The 23,229-nt window shown below is 39.2% G+C and overlaps 2 protein-coding genes across 2 annotated transcripts in view; both read left to right on the top strand.

The window, feature by feature from the left end:
- LOC121892411 (NLR family CARD domain-containing protein 3-like) overlaps positions 1–13,262 on the top strand; it is a 60,480-nt gene extending 47,218 nt beyond the window's left edge. Inside the window, exons 9-12 of the mRNA XM_042405448.1 lie at positions 9,394–9,567; positions 12,018–12,191; positions 12,510–12,556; positions 12,709–13,262. Of these exons, the coding sequence (XP_042261382.1) occupies positions 9,394–9,567; positions 12,018–12,191; positions 12,510–12,556; positions 12,709–13,262 (949 nt within the window). The remainder of the gene's footprint in view (positions 1–9,393; positions 9,568–12,017; positions 12,192–12,509; positions 12,557–12,708) is intronic.
- Positions 13,263–20,073: 6,811 nt separating this feature from the next.
- Positions 20,074–23,229, top strand: part of LOC121891678 (protein NLRC3-like) — a 1,105,688-nt gene continuing 1,102,532 nt past the window's right edge. Inside the window, exon 1 of the mRNA XM_042404207.1 lies at positions 20,074–20,124. The gene's annotated coding sequence lies outside the window, so the exon portion shown is untranslated. The remainder of the gene's footprint in view (positions 20,125–23,229) is intronic.

Here is a 23,229-nt window from a genome sequence, read left to right as displayed (position 1 = left end):
ACAGAGCTTCAGTTACAAATGAGAGAATCAAAGTAAATACAGTTGTCATTTCAGTTTGAACCTCTTTAGTTTGTTGTTTTGAGGCGTTTCTATTTGTTAACATTGGTCTGTGCATCCATCTCACACTGAAGGCTTACTCACACATCCACAGAGTCAGAAGAATAGTTTGACTTTACTCGTCTCTCCAAGCAGACATGAATAACATAACTTTTACACAGGAAACATTTATACACAAATAATCATGTTTTTCTCTTTTTTTGTCAACGCAGAATTATGTTTATGAGACTAAATATCTGAATTTGATGTATTGAAGTTTTTTAAAGAAACAAAATTAAATAATTTTATTTATTAAATAAATATATAAAATATAGTACAGACAAATAAATGCTGATTTTAATATTTATATAGTGTAACACCTGCTGTAGGTCACCGTGAGGTCACACAGCAGCCTGCTCTCTTCCCGCATGTTTCTTGCTCACATTTGCTTTCTCTTTCTCTGACATCGTGGCGCAGATTCTTTTCTCCATCTAAAGGTGATGTAACCGACAGTTTCAGTGTTTGACTCTTTAAAGTCTCTTTGTTCATGTTGTTAGTGCTAACTGCTGTTAATTCAGCTCCTCTAAAAACAGCAGAAAGCTGCCGTTTGGTTGTTAAAAGTGTCGTTTGGAACTAAAAGTGAACTCAACTAACGGCTGGAACATTTCCCACCATTTTGTAGTTGAGGTTTGTGTGTGTGGAGTAACAGTTGAGGTGAGCTGATGGTCAGTAGTTGAACACAGTGTTGTTATTACTGTGTCCAACAAATGCCGATGACTGACGGCAGGTTTTGCTGCCTGATTCAGTCTGTGGAGGAGGCAGAGATGAGCCGCTGCTCTCCCCGCTGTCTGAGACACTAAATGCGGCTCCGCTCGGCCGGACAGCCGCTGAAGAACAGCTTTGACTTTCTGTGTCTACAGGTGAATATAGAGCTGTTTCTATTTCTACTACAGGACTGATGTGGAGACAGCAGGGGGGTGAGAGGCTTCACTTTTTGTATTCAATAAATACTGTAGTATTCAGAAAGACAGCACTCAATACGAAATCGCACAATTTGATAAAAATTTAATCAACTGTAAAAGGCGGAATATCGTGGAATTTGCAAAAACATGGATGTAGTTTATAAAAATCGGGTTTCACTACAGCGCCGAAGCATTTTTCACAGCACCTTAGCCGAATAAACAGAAAAAAAACTGTTGAGAGTCTCTACCGTGTGTTGGTAACATTTACGGACACGCTGCTGCAGCTTCTGTCCTCTGATGTCTGTTTCACCGAAGACAGGGATCCGCGGTAAAACGCGGAGCGGATTTTTGAGTTGTCTGTCTTTTACGTCTGTGAAGCTGGATTGAACTGAACTGATTTGGGGTTGTGGGGAAAACAAAACGGATTCTCTACTGAGTGGATTGAACTGTGTGAGGAGTTACGGACACACACACACACACACGAACGTTGCTTTGCTTGCTTGATTTAATACACCTATTGAAAAGTTGTACTGGTTTTTGGTGACGTATATTTCATTGCTACTTGCTGTTTGCTTTATTGTTTTGTATGGTTTGAACCAGCTATTTTCTTTCTATTTTATAATTATTATTTGTCAGACATGACTCTGACTGGCACCCCTCTTCATTTAAAAGTGTCAAACACGCACACACACACACACACACACACACACACACACACACACACACACACACACACACACACACAGTCATGTCAATGAGGTCCTCTGACACGGCTAAATCATCCAACAAACAGGAATTTGACACTAACAGCTAAATTTAGAGCAGAGCAATATCCAAACTATAAGCCTTGTTTTACCAATGTTATTTTGTAATTATTATTTTTTATGTGAAGGATTACTTCAGGCCTTAGTGCTTACATATATGTTTCACTTCTTCATGCTAATGTCTGAGTTTACTGTGTGTTGAAAAAATAGTGCAACGTTGTGTTGCAGCATTACAAATTCATTGATATAAATTAATTTTATACAATATATGATTGAATTTTGAATACTTTCTTATTGAATTGTTTAAATTTTATTCATCCACATGATTAGACACTCTTTCTGGTGACACAATGTGCTTAAATCATAAAACACAGAATTCAGGAAAATTAAAACATAAAACACGGAATTTGGGAAAAAATAAAAACTGAATCTGAAAAAAAAACCTCATTTCATAGAGTCCTACAAATGTGTTTGGAAGCTCTTTATTGAGACAGTACTGTACTTAAGTGCAATCTTCTGCTTCTTTATACTTCCACTCCGCTACATTACACAGGGAGAAATTTGACTTTTTACTGCACTACATGTTTCCACAGCTATGATTAAGATTTTAAATAAAAAAGAAATGATTGTCTATAAAATATGATTAAGTGTGAAATTATCCTCAGACATCAGTGTCTTCAGTATAACATCACAGCAACAACAACAACAATAAAAAAAGATACATCAATCAAATGCACATCTACATTATAAAAGTGCACATATAGAGTAACACTCACTGTTATTGATTAAACAACCCAAAAGTCCACTGATCACTTTATCAGGAACACCTGTACAATCTAATGTAATCCAATACAACAGCTCTGCCATCAGTTCTACTTTAACAAAGCTTCTACATTTTCAGTACTTCAGTAATTCTACTTTATGTTTATTATTGAGGTCATAGTTGCTGATGGTGTACATACACTTTTTCAGATGTTTCTTGCTTGCAGTGTTAGAATCTCTGCTAATGAATTAATTAATGAAGCTTCCTCTCATATTCAGTCAGTGTGAGTCAGTGAATGTAAATCCTCCTCCATGCATCATGTGTGCTGCTCTTCACTTCACTGCAGCTTTATGACGCCATCTAGTGGACTGATAGTAGAAGTACAGCAGCTGATGGCAGCTTTCTCTGCATCACACTGCTGTCTGGCTGCATTCACACTGATATATAACAGAAAATAACAGCCGATCACAGGAGGAGCAGCTGATATTTAGGATTTGACAGGAGAAATGATGTAAAGGATGATTTGTGTTTCCTCTCCAGATGAAGGTAGAAAGTGTGTGTGACTGATGTGGATGTGACTTCAGCAGCATGGATCAGTGTGAGGACAGAGAGGAGGGAGTCCCTCCCTCTGAAAGCTCTCTGTGTGGGGAACATGACAACCAGACCAAAGCTCAGAGGTGAGATGAGGATCTCTAACTGTCCATCACTGTTCTCCACCATCATTATTCACACTCAAAGCTCTGTGTGTGTTGTGTTGAAGAAGAAGAAGAGGAAAAAGAAGAACAAGGAGGCAGCACAGACCAGACTCTGCTGGACCTGGACCTGAACCCAGCTTTGTGTCCTTCAAGAGTGACTGGTCAAAGGATGATTTTATTGGCTTTAAACAAAAACATCCATCTGATCAAAAGTAAGTTGTTCTCAGCATTAAAATCAAGACAATATGAGCTAAAATCTAAATCAGGATTAATAGTTGTCAGTTGAATTATTTGAGATTGAAGGTTTTAGCTCCTTGACAATCCAGTAATGCAGTAATCTAAATATTTAAAATAGTAATAGATAAAATAGTATAAAACATGACTGTATGTATGTAAAGTGCAGTGTGCATTTGTCGTTGTTTCTATTAAAACTGTTCAAATTCGACACGTTGTAAAGACTGTTGGATCTGGAGGAATATTGCTGGTCATTAGCATTAATTAATAATTATCAGAGATAATTATCAGAGACAATTATTAATTATTAAAATTGATAAAATTATTAATGTGAATTAATAAGTACGGGCACCTGCCGGAAACCGGGATCAATAACCAAACAATAATGTAGTCTCATAAAAGAGATCACCCAGAATGCTTGTGTGTGTGTGTGTGTGTGTGTGTGTGTGTGTGTTAGTAACAAGAGAGGGAAGAAAGAGGAGGGGACCATGAGGGCAGAGCAGTGGATGCTTTGTCCACAGAGAGCACGTGTACAGACGGCAGTCTGTAATGCATTTTGTCTGATTTTTGATCGACAACTTACTTTCTTGTTCACGGTGGCATTAACACAACAGTCCTGAATGGGAGAAGCACAAAAACAGTCTAGCGTGGTGAACACAACTAAACAGGCAGCAAACTTCAAATACTCCACTGAGTATATCAGAACAAAGAAACTCGGCAGTCTGTTAAATTACACAACAAAAACACAAGCAATAAAGCTCAAAAAGCTAAAAGCTAACAACACACAATTAACATTGTCTCTGCCCAGACGCCTCTTACTTTGCTTCAGAAAGCGAGTAGTGTGTGTGTTTCAGTAGCTGGAGGAAGCTTTGCTTTCTCCAGCACAGTTACAATTTAAAGGCGAGGATGTCTGTCTGCAGCAGGTGCTTAAAGCTGCAGTGACATCACGGCTGCGTTGCTGTGACTCCCAATGGTGTTGGTGCATCTCTGCCAATGAGAGAGCTTCCCACAGAGTTCACACCAAGATGCGAACTGAGCAAAGCATGATGGGAGATGGAGTCTCTGAGTCATTTGGGCGCTGCTCTTTTGTTTCAGGGGTTAAAGGACAAAGGAAGCCTTGTGGCCTTGCTTGAGAGTTTACATGTAGGCCTGCCTTTGTCTGACTGCATGGTTGAGGCCCAACAAGATGAATTCTGCTGAATATGTGAGCTTTAATGAAATTATAAATGATGTTTTTCTAGTAGGATCCATCAGAGACCAGATTATCCTAGACCTGAACCCAGCTGTGTGTCTTTCAAGAGCGACTGGTCAAAGGATGATTTTATTGGCTTTAAACAAAAACATTCATCTGATCAAAAGTAAGTTGTTTTCAGTATTAAAATCAAGACAATATGAGTTAAAATCTAAATCAGGATTAATAGTTGTCAGTTGAATTATTTGAGATTGAAGGTTTTAGCTCCTTGACAATGCAGTAAGAAAAAAATAAAATAAAATAGTAATAGATAAAATATTATAAACAAGAGTATAAAGCATGAGTGTATGTATGTAAAGTGCAGTGGGCATTTGTCTTTGTTTCTATTAAAACTGTTAAAATTTGACAAGTTTTAAAGATGAATTCTGCTGAATATGTGAGTTTTAATAAAATTATAAATGATGTTTTTCTACTAGGATCCATCAGAGACCAGACTCTCCTGGACCTGGACCCAGCTGTGTGTCCTTCAAGAGTGACTGGTCAAAGGATGATTTTATTGGCTTTAAACAAAAACATTCATCTGATCAAAAGTAAGTTGTTTTCAGCATTAAAATCAAGACAATATGAGCTAAAATCTAAATCAGGATTAATAGTTGTCAGTTGAATTATTTGAGATTGAAGGTTTTAGCTCCTTGACAATGCAGTAAGAAAAAAATAAATATTTAAAATAGTAATAGATAAAATAGTGTAAACAAGAGTATAAAACAGGAGTGCATGTATGTAAAGTGCAGTGTGCATTTGTCGTTGTTTCTATTAAAACTGTTCAAATTCGACACATTGTAACGACTGTTGGATCTGGAGGAACATTGCTGGTCATTAGCATTAATTAATTGCTTTGTCCACAGAGAGCACGTGTACAGACGGCAGTCTGTAATGCACGTTGTCTGATTTTTGATCAACAACTTACTTTCTTGTCCACGGTGGCATTAACACAACAGTCCCGAATGGTAGAAACACAAAAACAGTCTAGCGTGGTGAACAGAATTAAACAGGCAGCAAACTTCAAATACTCCACTGAGTATATCAGAACAAAGAGACTCGGCAGTCCATTAAATTACACAGCAAAAACACAAGCAATAAAGCTTAAAAAGCTAAAAGCTCACAACACACAATTAACATTGTCTCTGCCCAGACGCCTCTTACTTTGCTTCAGAAAGCGAGTAGTGTGTGTGTTTCAGTAGCTGGAGGAAGCTTTGCTTTCTCCAGCACAGTTACAATGGAAAGGCGGGGATGTCTGTCTGCAGCAGGTGCTTAAAGCTGCAGTGACATCACGGCTGCGTTGCCATGACTCCCAGTGGTGTTGGTGCATCTCTGCCAATGAGAGACGAGAGTTCACACCAACGTGCGAACTGAGCAAAGCATGATGGGAGATGGAGTCTGTGAGAGCATTTGGGCGCTGCTCTTTTGTTTCAGGGGTTAAAGGACAAAGGAAGCCTTGTGGCCTTGCTTGAGAGTTTACATGTAGGCCTGCCTTTGTCTGACCGCATGATTGAGGCCCAACAAGATTAATTCTGCCGAATATGTGAGCTTTAATAAAATTATAAATGATGTTTTTCTACCAGGATCCATCAGAGACCAGACTCCCCTGGACCTGAACCCAACTGTGTGTCCTTCAAGAGCGACTGGTCAAAGGATGATTTTATTGTCTTTAAACAAAAACATTCATCTGATCAAAAGTAAGTTGTTCTCAGCATTAAAATCAAGACAATATGAGTTAAAATCTAAAACAGGATAAATTAGTTGTCGGTTGAATTATTTGAGGTTTGGATAATTTATTGATATTTCTGATGTGAGTAACAGAACTCAGAACTCTGATGCAATCTTTGTTATTGAAGTTCTCCAGAGAAATGTTTTGGCACCCTTACCTCAGGGAGTCTTCTAGCAGTGTACAGTGAGGGAGGGAGAGCTTCATGGAGGGTTGGTGAGAGCTGTTGGGACTAAACCAAACTGACTCTGAGCTGAAAGCTACAAACAGATGGAGTTGTTGATTCTCAGTGGGATCAGCAGGACTAGTAAAGCTTTACCTCTACAGGGAGTCATCTGATTCTCTGTTCACATCCATTCACATCACTTGATGGACCTTTAGCTTGTGTTTGTCTCTGTGTGGACAGACATAATGTGAGCTCATTCTTCATGATTCCTCCACAGAGTGGACCAGGAGACCTCAGAGGTTCCCAGTGGTCAGTCTGCCCAGCAGCATCACACACACCTGGACTCCATATTTATGGTCTGTACATGTACAACAACTACTTTTACATCTATTCAGTTCACAAACATCTCCATGCTGCACTTTGTAGACCAGTTGATTGTCAGTCTGTCCAACATGGATCTGATGTTTGCTTCATGATTTTAGTTTCATTGTGTCATTCATATAGTATTCTGTTCCAGCTGCTGGAGGAGAACATCGTCACTTTTGTGAAGAACGAGCTGAAGAAGATGCAGAAGGTTGTGACTTCAGATTACCCAGAATGCCCACAGAGTCAGAGGGAGGATGAGGAGGTGTTGGATGGTGAGGAGGAAGAGCAGACGAGGAGGAGCAGAGACGCATTTCTGAAGATCACACTGCACTTCCTGAGGAGAATGAAGCAGGAGGAGCTGGCTGACCATCTGCAGAGCAGTAAGAGGATTTCTATAAAAATTTAACATGTTGGATGAATGAAAAATTTAGTGATGTCTCACGAGATGGAGGAAAATATGTTAATATAAGCATTCTTTAGGGGAATATTTTCTGTATTAATTATTACATTATCTTATTTCTTGTGTGCTCATTCAGGAAATCATAGTGGCAGGTGTCAGTCTAAACTCAAGTCTAACCTGAAGAAGAGGTTCCAGTGTGTGTTTGAGGGGATTGCTAAAGCAGGAAACCCAACCCTTCTGAATCAGATTTACACAGAGCTCTACATCACAGAGGGAGGGACTGCAGAGGTCAATGATGAACATGAGGTCAGACAGATTGAAACAGCATCCAGGAAACCAGACAGACCAGAAACAGCAATCACACATGAAGACATCTTTAAAGCCCCACCTGGAAGAGATGAACCAATCAGGACAATGATGACAAAGGGAGTAGCTGGCATTGGGAAAACAGTCTTAACACAGAAGTTCACTCTGGACTGGGCTGAAGACAAAGCCAACCAGGACATACACTTCACATTTCCATTCACTTTCAGAGAGCTGAATGTGCTGAAAGAGAAAAAGTACAGCTTGGTGGAACTTGTTCACCACTTCTTTACTGAAACCAAAGAAGCAGGAATCTGCAGGTTTGAAGAGTTCCAGGTTGTGTTCATCTTTGACGGTCTGGATGAGTGTCGACTTCCTCTGGACTTCCACAACAATGAGATCCTGACTGATGTTACAGAGTCCACCTCAGTGGATGTGCTGCTGACAAACCTCATCAGGGGGAAACTGCTTCCCTCTGCTCGCCTCTGGATAACCACACGACCTGCAGCAGCCAATCACATCCCTCCTGAGTGTGTTGACATGGTGACAGAGGTCAGAGGGTTCACTGACCCACAGAAGGAGGAGTACTTCAGGAAGAGATTCAGAGATGAGAAGTGGGCCAGCAGAATCATCTCCCACATCAAGACATCACAAAGCCTCCACATCATGTGCCACATCCCAGTCTTCTGCTGGATCACTGCTACAGTTCTGGAGGATGTGCTGAAAAGCAGAGAGAGAGGAGAGCTGCCCAAGACCCTGACTGAGATGTACATCTACTTCCTGGTGGTTCAGACCAAACTGAAGAACGTCAAGTATGATAGAAGAGCTGGGACAGATCCACACTGGAGTCCAAAGAGCAGGGAGATGATTGAGTCTCTGGGAAAACTGGCTTTTGAGCAGCTGCAGAAAGGCAACCTGATCTTCTATGAATCAGACCTGACAGAGTGTGGCATCAATATCAGAGCAGCCTCAGTGTACTCAGGAGTGTTCACACAGATCTTTAAAGAGGAGAGACGGCTGTACCAGGGCAAGGTGTTCTGCTTCGTCCATCTGAGTGTTCAGGAGTTTCTGGCTGCTCTTCATGTCCATCTGACATTCATCAACTCTGGAGTCAATCTGCTGGCAGAAAAACAAAAGCCATCCTGGGGGCTTATGATATTCGAAGGCGAACCAATTCATTTCTACCAGAGTGCTGTGGACAAGACCTTGAAGAGTCGAAATGGACACCTGGACTTGTTCCTCCGTTTCCTCCTGGGTCTTTCACTGCAGACCAATCAGACACTCCTACGAGGTCTGCAGACACGGACAGGAAGTAGCTCACAGACCAATCAGGAAACAGTGGAGTACATCAAGAAGAAGATCAATGAGAATCTGTCTGCAGAGAGAAGCATCAATCTGTTCCACTGTCTGAATGAACTGGATGATCGATCTCTAGTGGAGGAGATCCAACAGTCCCTGAGATCAGGAAGTCTCTCCACAGATAAACTGTCTCCTGCTCAGTGGTCAGCTCTGGTCTTCATCTTACTGTCATCAGAAAAAGATCTGGATGTGTTTGACCTGAAGAAATACTCTGCTTCAGAGGAAGCTCTTCTGAAGCTGCTGCCAGTGGTCAAAGCCTCCAACAAAGCTCTGTAAGTACACATATAGGTGGATTTATTCATCATTATTTAAATACTCTGCTGTCTTTTCCACAAGACAGAAAAATAAATAACTTCTTATTTATTTTTCCTTTATATTTCCTCTCCAGGCTGAGTGACTGTAACCTCTCAGAGAGAAGCTGTGCAGCTCTGTCCTCAGTTCTCAGCTCCGAGTCCTCTAGTCTAAGAGAGCTGGACTTCAGAAACAACAACTTGCAGGATCAAGGATTGAAGCTTCTGTCTGCTGGACTGGAGAGTCCACACTGCACACTGGAAACTCTCAGGTCAGGATTCATCAACCTGCTCAACAGATGAACATTTAAAATCTAAATTATATTAGAGGATAAACATTAAACCTGTGAAAGATTGTTTCTGCTAATATGATTTGTCAAACCAGTTTTTACTAAACTTCAGCAGTAAAATTACTTTATATGCAGATTTTTATTGTTTTCTTTTATTTTTGCTTCTGTTGTTGAATTATTAAATACAACAGATGATTTTACAGATTTCTTCTAAATGTGTCCAGAAACCATTGTACCCGGACAGAAAAGTATTCACAGGTGGTTCCTCAAGCACCAGTTAGTTTCAGGCTAAAGAGCAGACTAGTTGCCTCGGTCGGATGGATGCTTTGATGAAACACTGTGAAGTCGCATTTTATGACCAAGGTACGTTTGAACTGTTTGTTTTTGTACAATTGACACAGACAGAGACTGGAAACAGGACTTTTTTTGTTTTTTAAATGTTGGGCAAAAAACAAAAAACACGTTCAGCTTGATTTCTTGTTTTCTGTTCTTACTGACAGAACAAATTTACCACTCAATATTTCGTTTTCAGTGGTGGGTGGGCCTTCAGCGCCCCCCTGTTTCTGATTAGCCAATGTGCTATATCAGTTATGTTTGCACTGTACTCTTCAAAATAAAGGTTCCACTACTTTCCTTCAGAAAGTGCAATGTCAACACAAAATATATCGACGGACAGACAGACCTTTAGCCTTTAATAATTGATGATTATAGTTAAATAATAATTTATTGTGACCTACAATGACAATAAAATGTTTTTTCATATCAAATGAAAAAATTTTCATTTTCAAATATTCAGTTGGTGCACAAAGTAATGCAACAGTGGTTTATTTTATTGCGGGTTCATGTGCAGCTGAGTAGCCATATCACATTATGTCTATTTTGTAAATGAAAGCACTTTGGTAAGTTTTCCTCAGGATGTACTGTGGATAGTAAAGTCTGTTCTCAATAATTAGAAAGATCAATGGCATAGACCCAGCAGTACGCACGTCAAAAGTAGTCACAAAAACTGACCAGCAGATATCGCACTGTGTGAACCTCAATAGGTTTGTGCACTCAGTGTCTCAAAAAATAAATAGAAATGTGGAGATGTTGACGGCTAGACCAAAACAAGATTCTGACATTTCTCTAACGCATTTCAGACCTGCTTGAGTCTTTAATTTGACATTTCACATTTTTGTTAAAGATGCGAAATACTAGAGAAGTAGAAGATGCACAATACATGAAAGTTGGTTTGTGATTATGGAGAGCTTTGTGTGTGTTTCCCTCTGCTAATTAAAGACACACAAATTGAGGTTTCTGTGCTCTCTGCAGTTTTTTCGTTATGAATCAATCTGTGTGCTGAAATGTGGAGAAAAGCCTGAAACACTGGAAACCACTCCGCTCACGCAATCAGATGCAAAACAAGGGCAGATTGCACTCAGCTGCATTTGTTGTGAATAGGACCTTAAAACAGGGCAGATTGCAGGTGTAAATGCTGCGCAATTCACAATGATATCAGCGGGTGCAATCCATTCTTTGAGGATTTGGCCCAAAATGCGTTATAATGCATAATATGATAATTATGGTCACTCAGCTGCACATGAACCGGCAATACAATAAAACGCTGTTGCATTACTTTATGCACCAACTGAATATTGAAAAATGAAAGACGGCAAGTTCATTTGTCATTTTAGGTTACAAAAGGTTACAAAACAAAATTATGCGTAGCATCTCTGGTTAGAGCATAATAAATTATTATTCAATTATAATTATCAATTATTAAAGGCTAAAGGTTGTGTTGACATTGCTGTCTAAAGACAACGAGGTAGAACCTTTATTATGAAGAGTACAGCGCAAACATAACTGATATAGCACACTGGCCAATCAGAAACAAGGGGGCGCTGAAGGCCCACCCACCAATGAAAATGAAACATTGAGTGGTAAATTTGTTCTGTCAGTAAGAACAGAAAACAAGAAATCCAGCTGATTTGATGTGTTTTTTGTTTTTTGCCCAAAATTTAAAAAACAACCTGTTTCTGGTTTCTGCCTGTGTCAATTGTACCAAAAAAACAAACGATTCAAACGTACCTTGGTCCAGGAGGCTCCTTGATTTTATATAATTTTAAAAAAACTTCAACATATCAAACCTGAAAAGTGCACACAGCACTCTGCTAAATGTATGTCTTTATTCTTTTGGCAAAAGCGTCCGTCTTCACAAACACATTAGAATGTTTTTAACATTTAGATCACAATGACGAGGTAAAAACATGCTGCTGAATCATCCCTCAGCTGCTGACTTTTCCCATCTGGCTGGATGCTCAACTTTCTGGAGCTCCCTGATTCAGTTCATCTTTTAGTTAGTTAGTGTGGAGACAGTTTGTTGTTGTATCTGACTGCACACAGCAGGACTCTCAGACTGTCTGACATGTGTGTATTGTTTTGTGTGTTTGCAGCCTGTCAGGATGTCTGATCACAGAGGAAGGCTGTGCTTCTCTGGCCTCAGCTCTGAGCTCCAACCCCTCCCATCTGAGAGAGCTTGACCTGAGCTACAATCATCCAGGAGACAAAGGAGAGAAGCTGCTGTCTGCTGCACTGAAGGATCCACGCTGGAGACTGGAGACTCTCAGGTATGGAGAGACAATGACTGATAGAAGAGGAAGAGCTGGAAACATTTTCTCTGTCAGAGCTAATGACAGATCTCAACTGAGTCTTTGAGTTTTTGTTATTTCTAACTTAAGTTTCCTGTAAATATTGAAAGTTAAACCTGATTAGATTCAATCAGGGTTTCAGAAGGATTGGGATACTGGATTCAGATTGGATAAAAGTCTATCAAAGCCCAACCCCACATTTGAACAGAATAATAAAACAGTAGACTAGAGTGATGTAACATCCATGTTTGCATGCTGAAAGAGAACGTGCTGCTCTGATCCGCCTCCTTCTCTCAGGCTGCAGCCTGCTGGAGTCCGATGGTTGACACCAGGTCTGAGGAAGTGTAAGTGTTTTTCATTTGATTCATGAAAACAAAGCAAACTTCAAACTGTGACATCACTCATTCACATCCTACTGAGGATGAAAATAATGTCATCATCAAACAGATGATAGATCAATAACTGCAGCTGTATTGTGTCTTGTTCTCTCCATCAGATTTCTGTGAACTCACACTGGATCCAAACACAGCAAACAGAAAACTCAAACTGTCTGACAACAACAGGAAGGTGACACATGTGAAGGAGGATCAGTCATATCCTGATCATCCAGACAGATTTGATGGCTGGGAACAGCTGCTGTGTAGAAATGATCTGACTGGTTGCTGTTACTGGGAGGTCGAGTGGAGAGGAATATATGCTAATATATCCGTGAGTTACAGAGGAATCAGCAGGAGAGGAGACAGTGATGACTCCTGGTTTGGAGCGAATGATCAGTCCTGGAGTCTGTACTGCTCTGATGGTGGTTACTCTGTCTGGCACAATAACAAAAAAACATCCATCCCCTCCTCCTCCTTCTCCTCCTCCTCCTCCTCCTCTGTCTCTAACAGAGTAGCAGTGTATGTGGACTGTCCTGCTGGCACTCTGTCCTTCTACAGAGTCTCCTCTGACACACTGATCCACCTCCACACCTTCAACACCACATTCACTCAGCCTCTGTGTGCTGGGTTTGGAGTCTGGCCTCGTTCCTCAGTGTCTCTGTGTTCTCAGTAGGAGGGAGAGTCTCCTCTTGTTGAAAGAAACAATGCAGTTTCTAAACCCAACATGGTTTCCACATGACTGACAGTTTGTTTATCAGTCACATATAAAGACATTTAAAAAGCTGTAAAAAAGAAGCTGATGTTCTCAGAGCAGATAGTTCAGTCTGTTAGAGGACTGTTTGGAGGTTCGGAGGTCGTGGCTTTGATCCTTATGAGTCTCAGTGAAACTCAGAAGCTCTCAGAGAGAAAACCACCACTGGCTGAAAGTTTACTGAAACGTCAAGTTGTGACCAAGGTTTTTAAAAATGTTGGAAGAGTTTTGCCAACTAACTATAACTAACTATAACCAACTAACTCTTTGTTGTTTTTACTCTTATTTGTTTATTGGGGGGTTCTTGTTCAGTCAGTTGTTTTTTTAATCATATAGTCAATTCAGAAACTGACATGTTTTTATGTGTCTCTACTGGATGTGCATGTAGAACTGAAAATAAACATTATGATTAATAGATTCATCAATTCATGGTTTTGTCTATAAAATGTCAGGAAATTGTGTGAATTGTGTAAAATGCTGGTTGTAATTTCACAGAGTCAAAGGCGATGTCTTTAAATGTCTCATTTTTCCTGAACTAAAGTCCAGAACAGTCAAATATTCTGTTTATTATCATGTAAGACAAAGAAAAGCATTAAATCTTCACACCTGAGAAGCTAAAATCAGAAAATGTTTGCTTCAAAATTACTCAAATGATTATTATGTGTTAATTTAGTGTTGATGGATAATCAATGAATGGACTAATTGTTGCAGCTCTGGCTGTATGTGAACAGAATATTAGAGGACAAACAGCTGACAGTTTAGCGCCTTACTAAATATCCACAATAAAAAGCTCATTTACAGGATCATCAATCTGTTTACAATCTGTTTGAAATGTTTCTTATTTCCTGTTTTTGACTTGTACCAAGTACAGTTGGTTATTTGTATGTTTATGTTACTCAGGTAGAAATAAATGTAACTACAGTATCACCTGTTATGTCCAATAAAAAAGGATCATAATTAATAATAGAAGCTTTAATTTGGTCTTTATTGTCAGTATCAGAAAAATGGCACTCTAATAATAACCTGTATATTATTAATAGTTATATTGTATTGTTGCTTTGTTTATTGACTTAATGATGAGTGATGAATTGAGTTTTATTGTAAAACATGTTTGTAGTGAAAAGTATGGGAGCTTATGTGAACTGTCCTGCTGGCACTCTGTCCTTCTACAGAGTCTCCTCTGACACACTGGCCCCATTCACACCTGCTATTAACATGTGATCTGTATCTGGATACATTATCTGGATAATGACATCTGATCAACTGGTGGTGGACTTGTCAACAAACATATGGTGTCCCAGGTCAAAGAAACCGCTGCCATGAACGAGCATCATTCACTTTTTTGCAGGGGAAGACTTGTAGTTACTGCTACTACTTGTAGCTTTTACAGAGGTTGCTTTAACTGTCAGGAAGAGGTGGAGCAAAGTGACCTTTCACCTTACTGGGAACACTGGTTTCTTATGAATGTGTCACGTTGTACAGATTGCATTTTCACCAGATGAGATCTGATTCACCTCTTCCTTCCTCAACACCACCAGAACATGAACGTGTGAAAGTTTACAATAAATATTGTTTTTATTAAATGTGAAATATAACATTCAGACACAAGATGTGTTTCAGATAAACAGCATCAGCTGTCTGAGAGATAGCTCAGTAAGATGAGCAATAGGTGACTAACTCTATGTCACACAGTTGTTGGTTTGATCCCCATTGTTATTGGTTTCTATATCGTCTCCAATCAAACTCAGAGCAGATAACGAGTTCAATAATAGCACAGATTACTTGTTCTTTTTTCACTTTGTAGTTTATGAGACCAGTAGAGATGAGAAATCACAGGTTGAACAAGCTGCAGCTCTTGTCAGGAGGAATAGCTCAACAGGATGAGCCGGTTACATGGTGGAATCATGACAGATTGAATGTTGCTTTGAATCCTTGTTCAGTCACTGCTCTCAATCTTTACTGTTGATCTTCCTCTCAGATAAAAGCAGAAATAGGAGAAGCAGCACACAGCTGTTTGTAGGTAGGTATAGCTCAGGAGGATGAACTCTTGCAATTAGTGAGTTAAAGGAACATTGGTTCAGTTCCTGTCTGAGGACAAATATTATTGTCAAAACTAAAGCAGAGTCTCTAAAAAGACAGCAGAGCACAAATACTGCCCCCTGCAGGCTGCTCTGAGACTGTGTCAATAAAATCAAATCAGACATGAGGAACTGGGTGATAATCAATCAACAACACTCACATCCAGTTTGTGACACACATAAAAACATGTTTCTAAATTGATTAAAAAAGACACTAATTGAAGAGGAACACCCCCTGCCCCCCCAATAAACCAAATAAAACAAATGCAAGAAGGGACAAAAAACACTCAACAGCCTATATATGCAAGCAGCTACTTACTGTCATTATTATGCATGTTGCGTAGTAAGTAAGTTAGTTGCCAAAACTCTTCCAACATTTTTAAAAATGTTCATCTCAACTTCGGTAAAATATCAGCAGTTCATGGTTTCCCATCCCCAAACTATCTGCTTCCATCAAACATCGGGGGAGGACATGGTCTTTACTTTTTGGGTTTCAGACTAAAATAAATCTGCTGCCTGAAGATCAAACATGCAACCTGGATCTTTGTCACTGGGATTGTTTCTCTCACAGCTTTCAGTCTTTCCTCTTGATTTAGGACTTCAAATGTCACAGAGGATCAAACCCGCAACCTCAAAACTTCTGAGCAGCATTCTAACAGCCTATGCCACCTGGACAAATTTATTTTTTAAAAAGCTTTTAAGTGTTTTCTCTTTATGTCTGACGTTTAAAATCAGCTATCTGTGAGATAGAAAGCTGATGTTCAACCTCTGATTTCTCTACTGGTCTCATAAGAAACAACAAAGTGTTTCAAGGACAAGAATGAGTAATCTGTGTTATTATTAAACTCATTATCTGCTCTGAGTTTGTTTGGACATGATGTTAGATTTATAGAAACCAAGAAGGGCAGGGATCAAACCAACAACTGTGTGATGAAGAGTTAAACTCCTGTTGCTCATCCTACTGAGCTATCTGTCAGACAGATTTTATTGGAAACTTTCACACATTCATGTTCTGGTGGTGTAGAGGAAGGAACAGGTGATCACTGTTCTTTTTCTCATTTTGGGGATGGAACCAGTGATCTATAGGACGCCAGCCCTCCTCTTTAATCATTAGACCAGTCCAACTGTCAAAAATACACTTCATGTCTGTTTCACTGTGCAGTAAAAATCAAAAAGCAAAAGACTCAATGTGATCAGTTAATACCAGGAATGATAATCATATAATAAATAATAATAAACCAGGAGAATAAAGAGTCAAACACTTTCATTTTTTTAGAGTGTATCCACTAGTTGAAATCATTTACGAGGCACTTACCTTTGCTCCTTTTTTACAGTGTATCCCCTGTTTGTAACTTTTTACAGTGGAGCCCTTGTAGGTCAGTTTTATAGTTTATTTTTTACAGCTACTACATAATGCAGTAAATGTGTCATAATGTCAGTGCGAATATCAGTATTACTGTTAGTGCTGTATGTGGAGTTGTAGTTACTGACAGTGACCACTGGAGGGCAGTGATCATGAGAGTTTCTCTGAGAGTCACTTTAACAGTCAAATTACATCCAGATCAATATGAAGCATCAATTTTGTATTGATAACATCACTGTTGGTATCTGTGTGGTTAATCATTAGTCATCATTAATCAATCATTAGTACAATTCTAATAACAATATTTAAGTATTTTTATCATTTAAAAACACTTCATGTGATTTGTGTTCATTAAACTAACAGCATGCAGTTTATCTTTTCACGAACAGAGCTTCATCAATGAAGAGTAATACTCCACATTTAATGCAGATATTAGATACATTATAACTGAAGTGGTCATTAATCAATAATTATTGCTTTAGAAAATTATTCCTCCAGTTATGATATGAAAGACAAAGCAGCTGTAAGTGAGTCACATGTGATAGTAATAAAGATAAAGATGTGTTGAGGCTCCTCAATGATCCTGTCAACAGCTCTGTCTCCACTTTAGCTGCAACACAAGTCCATTTAAAACTATTAACACATTAAATCCATCTAATCTATTCTTTAAACTCAAGTTTAATATTGAACTAAATATTTGAACATTTACATTTGAATTAAATCTGTAAATAGTTGTATATTTTATTTATCCTGTTGGAACAATCTGTATTCATGGCTGTTCTCTAAAAACTACATTTCAACTTTCCAATATGGCCACATTGTTTTTAGAATATTTATGCAAAAAAGGTTGAATATCTTGTAAACAATATTGTTTTGCTAATATTATTTACATACATGTAGATTTTATAAATAACCTCCTGTGTTAGAAATATTACTGAAACTCCCCAAAATCTTATTATGTTAATTAAATCTTAGTAGTTTTAATTGTAGCAGTCATGTGATTCAGTTTTATTGTAGGCCTAATAATGGTTCTGTGATGTCAGCTTGAAGTTTTGAATTAAATATTTAGTTTATTCTTGTATTTTAGTATTAACTTTAATGAATTCGTTGACAGTATTCCTTAATATTAAAATAATGAACTGAATAGTGAAATATGCTTTACTGATGTGACGCTCCAGGACTGAATATAGTGTAATGGTGTCTTCAAACCAAACCAAAACCATCAGCACAGGTCAGAAGATGTGAGCTGGGAACTTTCAGAAAGTGTCCACTGAAGGGACTCTTCTTCATCACCCTGTAAACACATCTGGACTCTGTGTTTCTGTTCTCTTGGTTTCCTGCGTTATACTTCTGTTGTCCAGTCCTTTTGGTCCTTTGGTTTTGCTCGTTTATATTATTTGGGTTGTTCGTTTGATTTTTATTGGTTAGTTTATGGTGTTGTGGACTAGGGTTCATATTCATGTGTATTCTTGGTCAGTTTAATGTATGCTAGGTTGTATTGAGAATGTGTTTTCTAGGTTTTGGTTTTCAGTTTGCACTGTGTTCCTGCACTCCTCCCCAGCCCGTTTTTCCCTCCACACCTGCCCTGCAACATGTTCGTTAGTCCTGCCCTGCTCCCAGTGTCTTCCCAGCCAGTCAACTGCTCCACAACCCATGACATCAATAACTCAGAATACAGGAAGTCCAAGCGTCTCTCAGTGTGTGTTAGAGACTGACCATCGTCCCAACTTCTGTTTTCATTTAACAGGCTGACCATCATCACGTGAACTTATTTATGTAAATTTATCTAAGTGAAATTCTTTTATTTCTAAATGCTGACTGTTGTGCTGCAGGGGGAAATGTGATACTCGTGACTTTTGTGTTGTGAGTCATTTGACTAAAAACCACCGACACAAAGCAGAAGCTGAAACACTTTCACTGTCATGAATGATGCATCTGTCCACAGCAGATGGATCATATCTAGAGGGAATAGAGTTGAGTTGAGTTCGGTCTGATAGAAACACAGTCAGAGCTTCATCTGAATTCTCATTTATTTAATATAAAAAACTTCAGAAATAAAAACACAGAAAGTAATAAAATGAACTGCAGTTTATTGTCAAAGAGGAAGGAGTGAAAGACTTCCTGATTCAGACAGAGGGGGAGGTGCAGCAAATTCAGACCACATGCTCCACCATTTTGTTATCTGTTCTTGTTGGTAGAGGCCCTGAAAGGCATTTTGAGACCGTCAGGTTTTCATTTTCATCTGTCAGTTACAGGAGTCACAGAGTTACAGTAAAGTCTCTTTCTATTGTGACTTATACTTTCTTGGTTACACCTGAGCCAGAAGCAGGATGATGTTTGAAAGTCAACAAAAGCCAATATAAAGCCTCAGCCTTTGATAGTGGACATATAGAGTCAGACTGCACTGTGAGCTCCCTGTTTGCAAAGTAACGCCCTGAAGATGAATCATGTCTGAAGAAATAATGAACGGCTGTTGGATTGTTTTTAAGCTGCCTTCTACAAAGCTCAGGTGTGTTGTGATTTCAGATTTTAATTGCAGGTAAGATGAACTGTGAGCCAACAGGATCAACATCTCAGAGCGTTTCTGCTAAACAACTTTGAGATTCACTTCTACAGAAAAGAAATTTAGTTCACCTGAATCCCATTCAGATTATAAATCTACATGTAAGAATAAAAAGTATATATATATTATATTATATTCAATTCTTAGAAAATATGACCCTCTTGTATATGGACCACTTTTCACAGTGCCTCACTGTGACTGTGCACTTGACTTCAATGAGGAAAGACACACTCTGGATAGAGTGTTATCAGACTGTCTTTAATGCTCAGAGCGGCTCATTCACACTGATACAGACATACAAGCTGCTGTAGAGAAGTGAGCCCCGAACAGTGGAGCCAATACTTCTTCATCTGTTTCTCACCAACCTCGGCTCTATGCATGATTATACTCAAACACACATGGCAGCATCTGTTTCAAAATAAACACCTGTTCACACACGACCATCTGTTCAGATGCAGAAACATGATTTCTATACCTGTCACTAAGCAGTTTGACCTTTCACAAGTTCACACAAGCATCAGAAATGTTGAGTCCTGCAGGGCTGTGATAGGTCAGCAGTAACAGTATGTGGTCACTGAAACTTGCAGAGCAGCATGTCTGCATTTTTTTAGATTTGTGGATGTTCACAGAGAAGATAGTGATGACCACCTCCAACCAATCAGGTGCATCTGTATGAGGACATGTGACCGTTTAGTTTCAGGATGATGATTGATTCTTTCATCAGTTCTGATTGTCAACAGATCATCGCTCTCAACCTGCAGCAGAGTCTCTACTTCCTGTGTAAGTGTTTTTATTACAGTTGACTGTGTATGAGTAAGTAGCTGCTAACTGACCAATCAGAGCTGAAACAGCAAACTATATTTATATTAAACTTATATTTATATTGCATGTTTATATGTCAGGGTATTTTTCACAGTGCTTCAATTACAATGGATAGAATAAAAGTAACTAGAATATTTGCATTTTCTGAAGAAAATGCATGTGAGAGCTGGAGGCTATTAGCTGCTGTTGCTGCAACCAGCTGCCACTGCTGCCAGCTGCTGCTACCGCTGATGCCGCTGCCAGCTACTGCACCAGCAGCAATTTTCAGAATCTCACAGCACCACCTACAGATGAAATTGTATCAAATGCTACAAACTTGTTCAGCATCCCCATCTGTAAAACTTTGCTGAATTTGGTTACCATGGGATATTACATTTAAGAAATATGACAGTTAATAAGTACTATGGTGGTGTTTCACTAATGACCACAAGATGGGGTTACTGGTGCCATGCTTCAGTATGTTGTGCAGATTCTCATGGAGAACTGTGGAGCTGGTGTACAAAGTTTCATTTTATTAAAGACAACAGAACTGCAGAAATATCATGTTATAATGTTATTTCAGTTCACCCCCTGGGTAGGACTGTATGAAATGTTACACACTTGTGCAGTATGGATGTATGTACAACATTCCCAAATTTGGATGCAATCTAATTAAGTATCGAAGAGTTATGGCCCATTAAGTGCATCAGGCCACACCTTCAAAAGTTTATCAACCAGTTACAGACAAACAGTGAGTGGTACCCAAAAACAGACTGATAATTCTTGTTCCAGGTCCCCTGAATGTGGCATGCACCAGGTTTGGTGAATATTAGATGAAATATATGCCAAAAGAGGCAAAAAATGCGTTAACCAAAAAATTCAAAATGATGGTAAATTTTTTCGGCACAAATGGGCGTGGCCCATATCATTTCAAATATGCTTCATCCAAAGAGCACATTTTGCAAATATTGTTTTGCCACACCTCACTTTTCATGAGTCATTAGACAAAATGTAAAACATGTGGTCAGTTATTATGTGGTGGTGCTATAGGTACAATGTTTTAATATGTTAAGTGTTTCCACATGGGGCATAAATCAAATTTAAAAAAAATTGTTTTAAGTTCGAAGTTTTAGTTCAAAGAATATTTAGTACCGTTTCAAGTAGGGGAGTTTTTGCAGTGTAGATTCTGATGCTACAAGGCGACTTTACTAGTAATGACCCTGTAACACCCACAGTATACTCAGAACATCAGCAACTAACAGCAAAAAAAATCACAATTAGTTAACATTTATCTGAATATAGAATTATTCATTTACAGCAATAATGCAGTACATTATGGTGACATTTGGCTCTTACAACAGACTTCAGTCCGTGGAAGGGAGCAGACAGTTTATAGAAAGGTCAAAGGTCAAGAAGTTTCTCTGCACTGTGGGAAAAGAGGACATTAAGGTGAATGGAGGCGAAGAGTCACAGCGTTCAGACAGACTGATTTAGAGAAGCAGTTACAGACAAATGTTCACTTTATAATTTTTTTATCGGTTTTACACAGTCAGAGGAAGTTTGGGGGACTAAAAAAAGAAAGAAAGAAAGAAAGAAAGAAATATCGTCAGAGGTGTTTTTCAACTAAAACAAGGAGCGAAGATAAGAAAAAGCCACCATAGAATAATAACAGCAGCCTGACACTGTTTGACCAGAACAAAATCAGCATCTGGTTGGAGAGAGACCAGCTAAGCTTGTTTCAGAAAAAAAACAGGAAGTTGAAACTGGGAACTCTTTGCAACTTTGAATCTCACATGCTCAGATGGACATTGGCCTACAAACCCTGTTCAAACTTTAAAACACTCAGCAAACTTTCAATATTTAATGTTCTATTCTGTGTTGTGATAGATGTTGTACTTTTGGAGTGGTTTAAGTCCAAAAGTGAGGGCTTTTACAGCAGTTTTCAGATCTTATCAGTGTGTGACAGGATAGAGCAACAATTTTTTGAGACCAGAAAAAAAAATCTAAACACGCCTCGCTCCCACAGTTTTAACTCTCAAAGCACATATCCTACCTTGATATGTTGCCACAAGCCTCCTCTCCCTCAAATGTAAATATATTTCCCATTGGAGTTACAGTTTTTGAGATCTAAAGCTTAATTAATAGGGAGAGCGCTGTCAAGCAGTCATTGACTGCAATACAAACTGTAGGTGGTCCCTCCTGTTTCATAAACTTACAGATTCTCTCTTCCTTCAAACACTGTGTACACATACTGCATTATACATCCTCATTTCTCCTCAACGTGATGTTAACTGTTACTTCATGTGGCAGTGATTTCTACCAGCTCAGTGGTTAAACACTGTTCTCATTCATTCACAATTCAAAACTGCTGAAGTCTCTCTCTCTCTCTCTCTCTCTCTCTCTCTCTCTCTCTCTCTCTCTCTCTCTCTCACACACACACACACACACACACACACTCACACACCCACACTCACCCCAACACAATATATGCAAAGACACACTAACATACCGGCATGCACAAACACACACACAGACACTGCTCCTTTTCACCTTGTCTCCTCCTCTCTTTAAATTAAGGGTTCCATATGTAAGAATCAGAAATTCCTTCTCATTGGTGACACCAGTGGCTGTTAAGTGAGCTGCAGTCAGCATCCTGTTGTACACACACTCCATCAGTGCAAGTGAGCAGCGGCGCAAGACTATTGCAGGTGATGTCTTTTTCCTCACTTACACTTCTCTTAATATAAAAGAGCTCTAACATTGTGTTTTGCGCCATGTTTCAACAAAACATCTCTCACTCCCAGTCACTCAGCCCCTTCTCCCCTGCTGTATGTATGCACACTCACACACCTGCTGTGCTGTAGCTGGTGGCTGGTGGCTGGTAGTGATGCACGGGTCAGTGTTTTTTAATGTTGGTTTCTTATGATAGGCAATTTGTTATTAGAGCCAATCCGCACCACCTAACCCGCAAAACTATGTGTTAATCAACCGCCCAAACCCAACCTGCGAATGGCAAACTTTGTTTACCAACCGTGTACTAAGCATCGGTGGGCTCAGTGAGTTGTGGCTGGGCAGCTACATGCT

This window comes from Thunnus maccoyii, chromosome 24 (assembly GCF_910596095.1).
Source record: "Thunnus maccoyii chromosome 24, fThuMac1.1, whole genome shotgun sequence".
Classification (NCBI taxonomy): domain Eukaryota; kingdom Metazoa; phylum Chordata; class Actinopteri; order Scombriformes; family Scombridae; genus Thunnus; species Thunnus maccoyii.
Note: the sequence above shows the minus strand (reverse complement) of the source record. Positions and strands in the feature narration are given on the sequence as shown.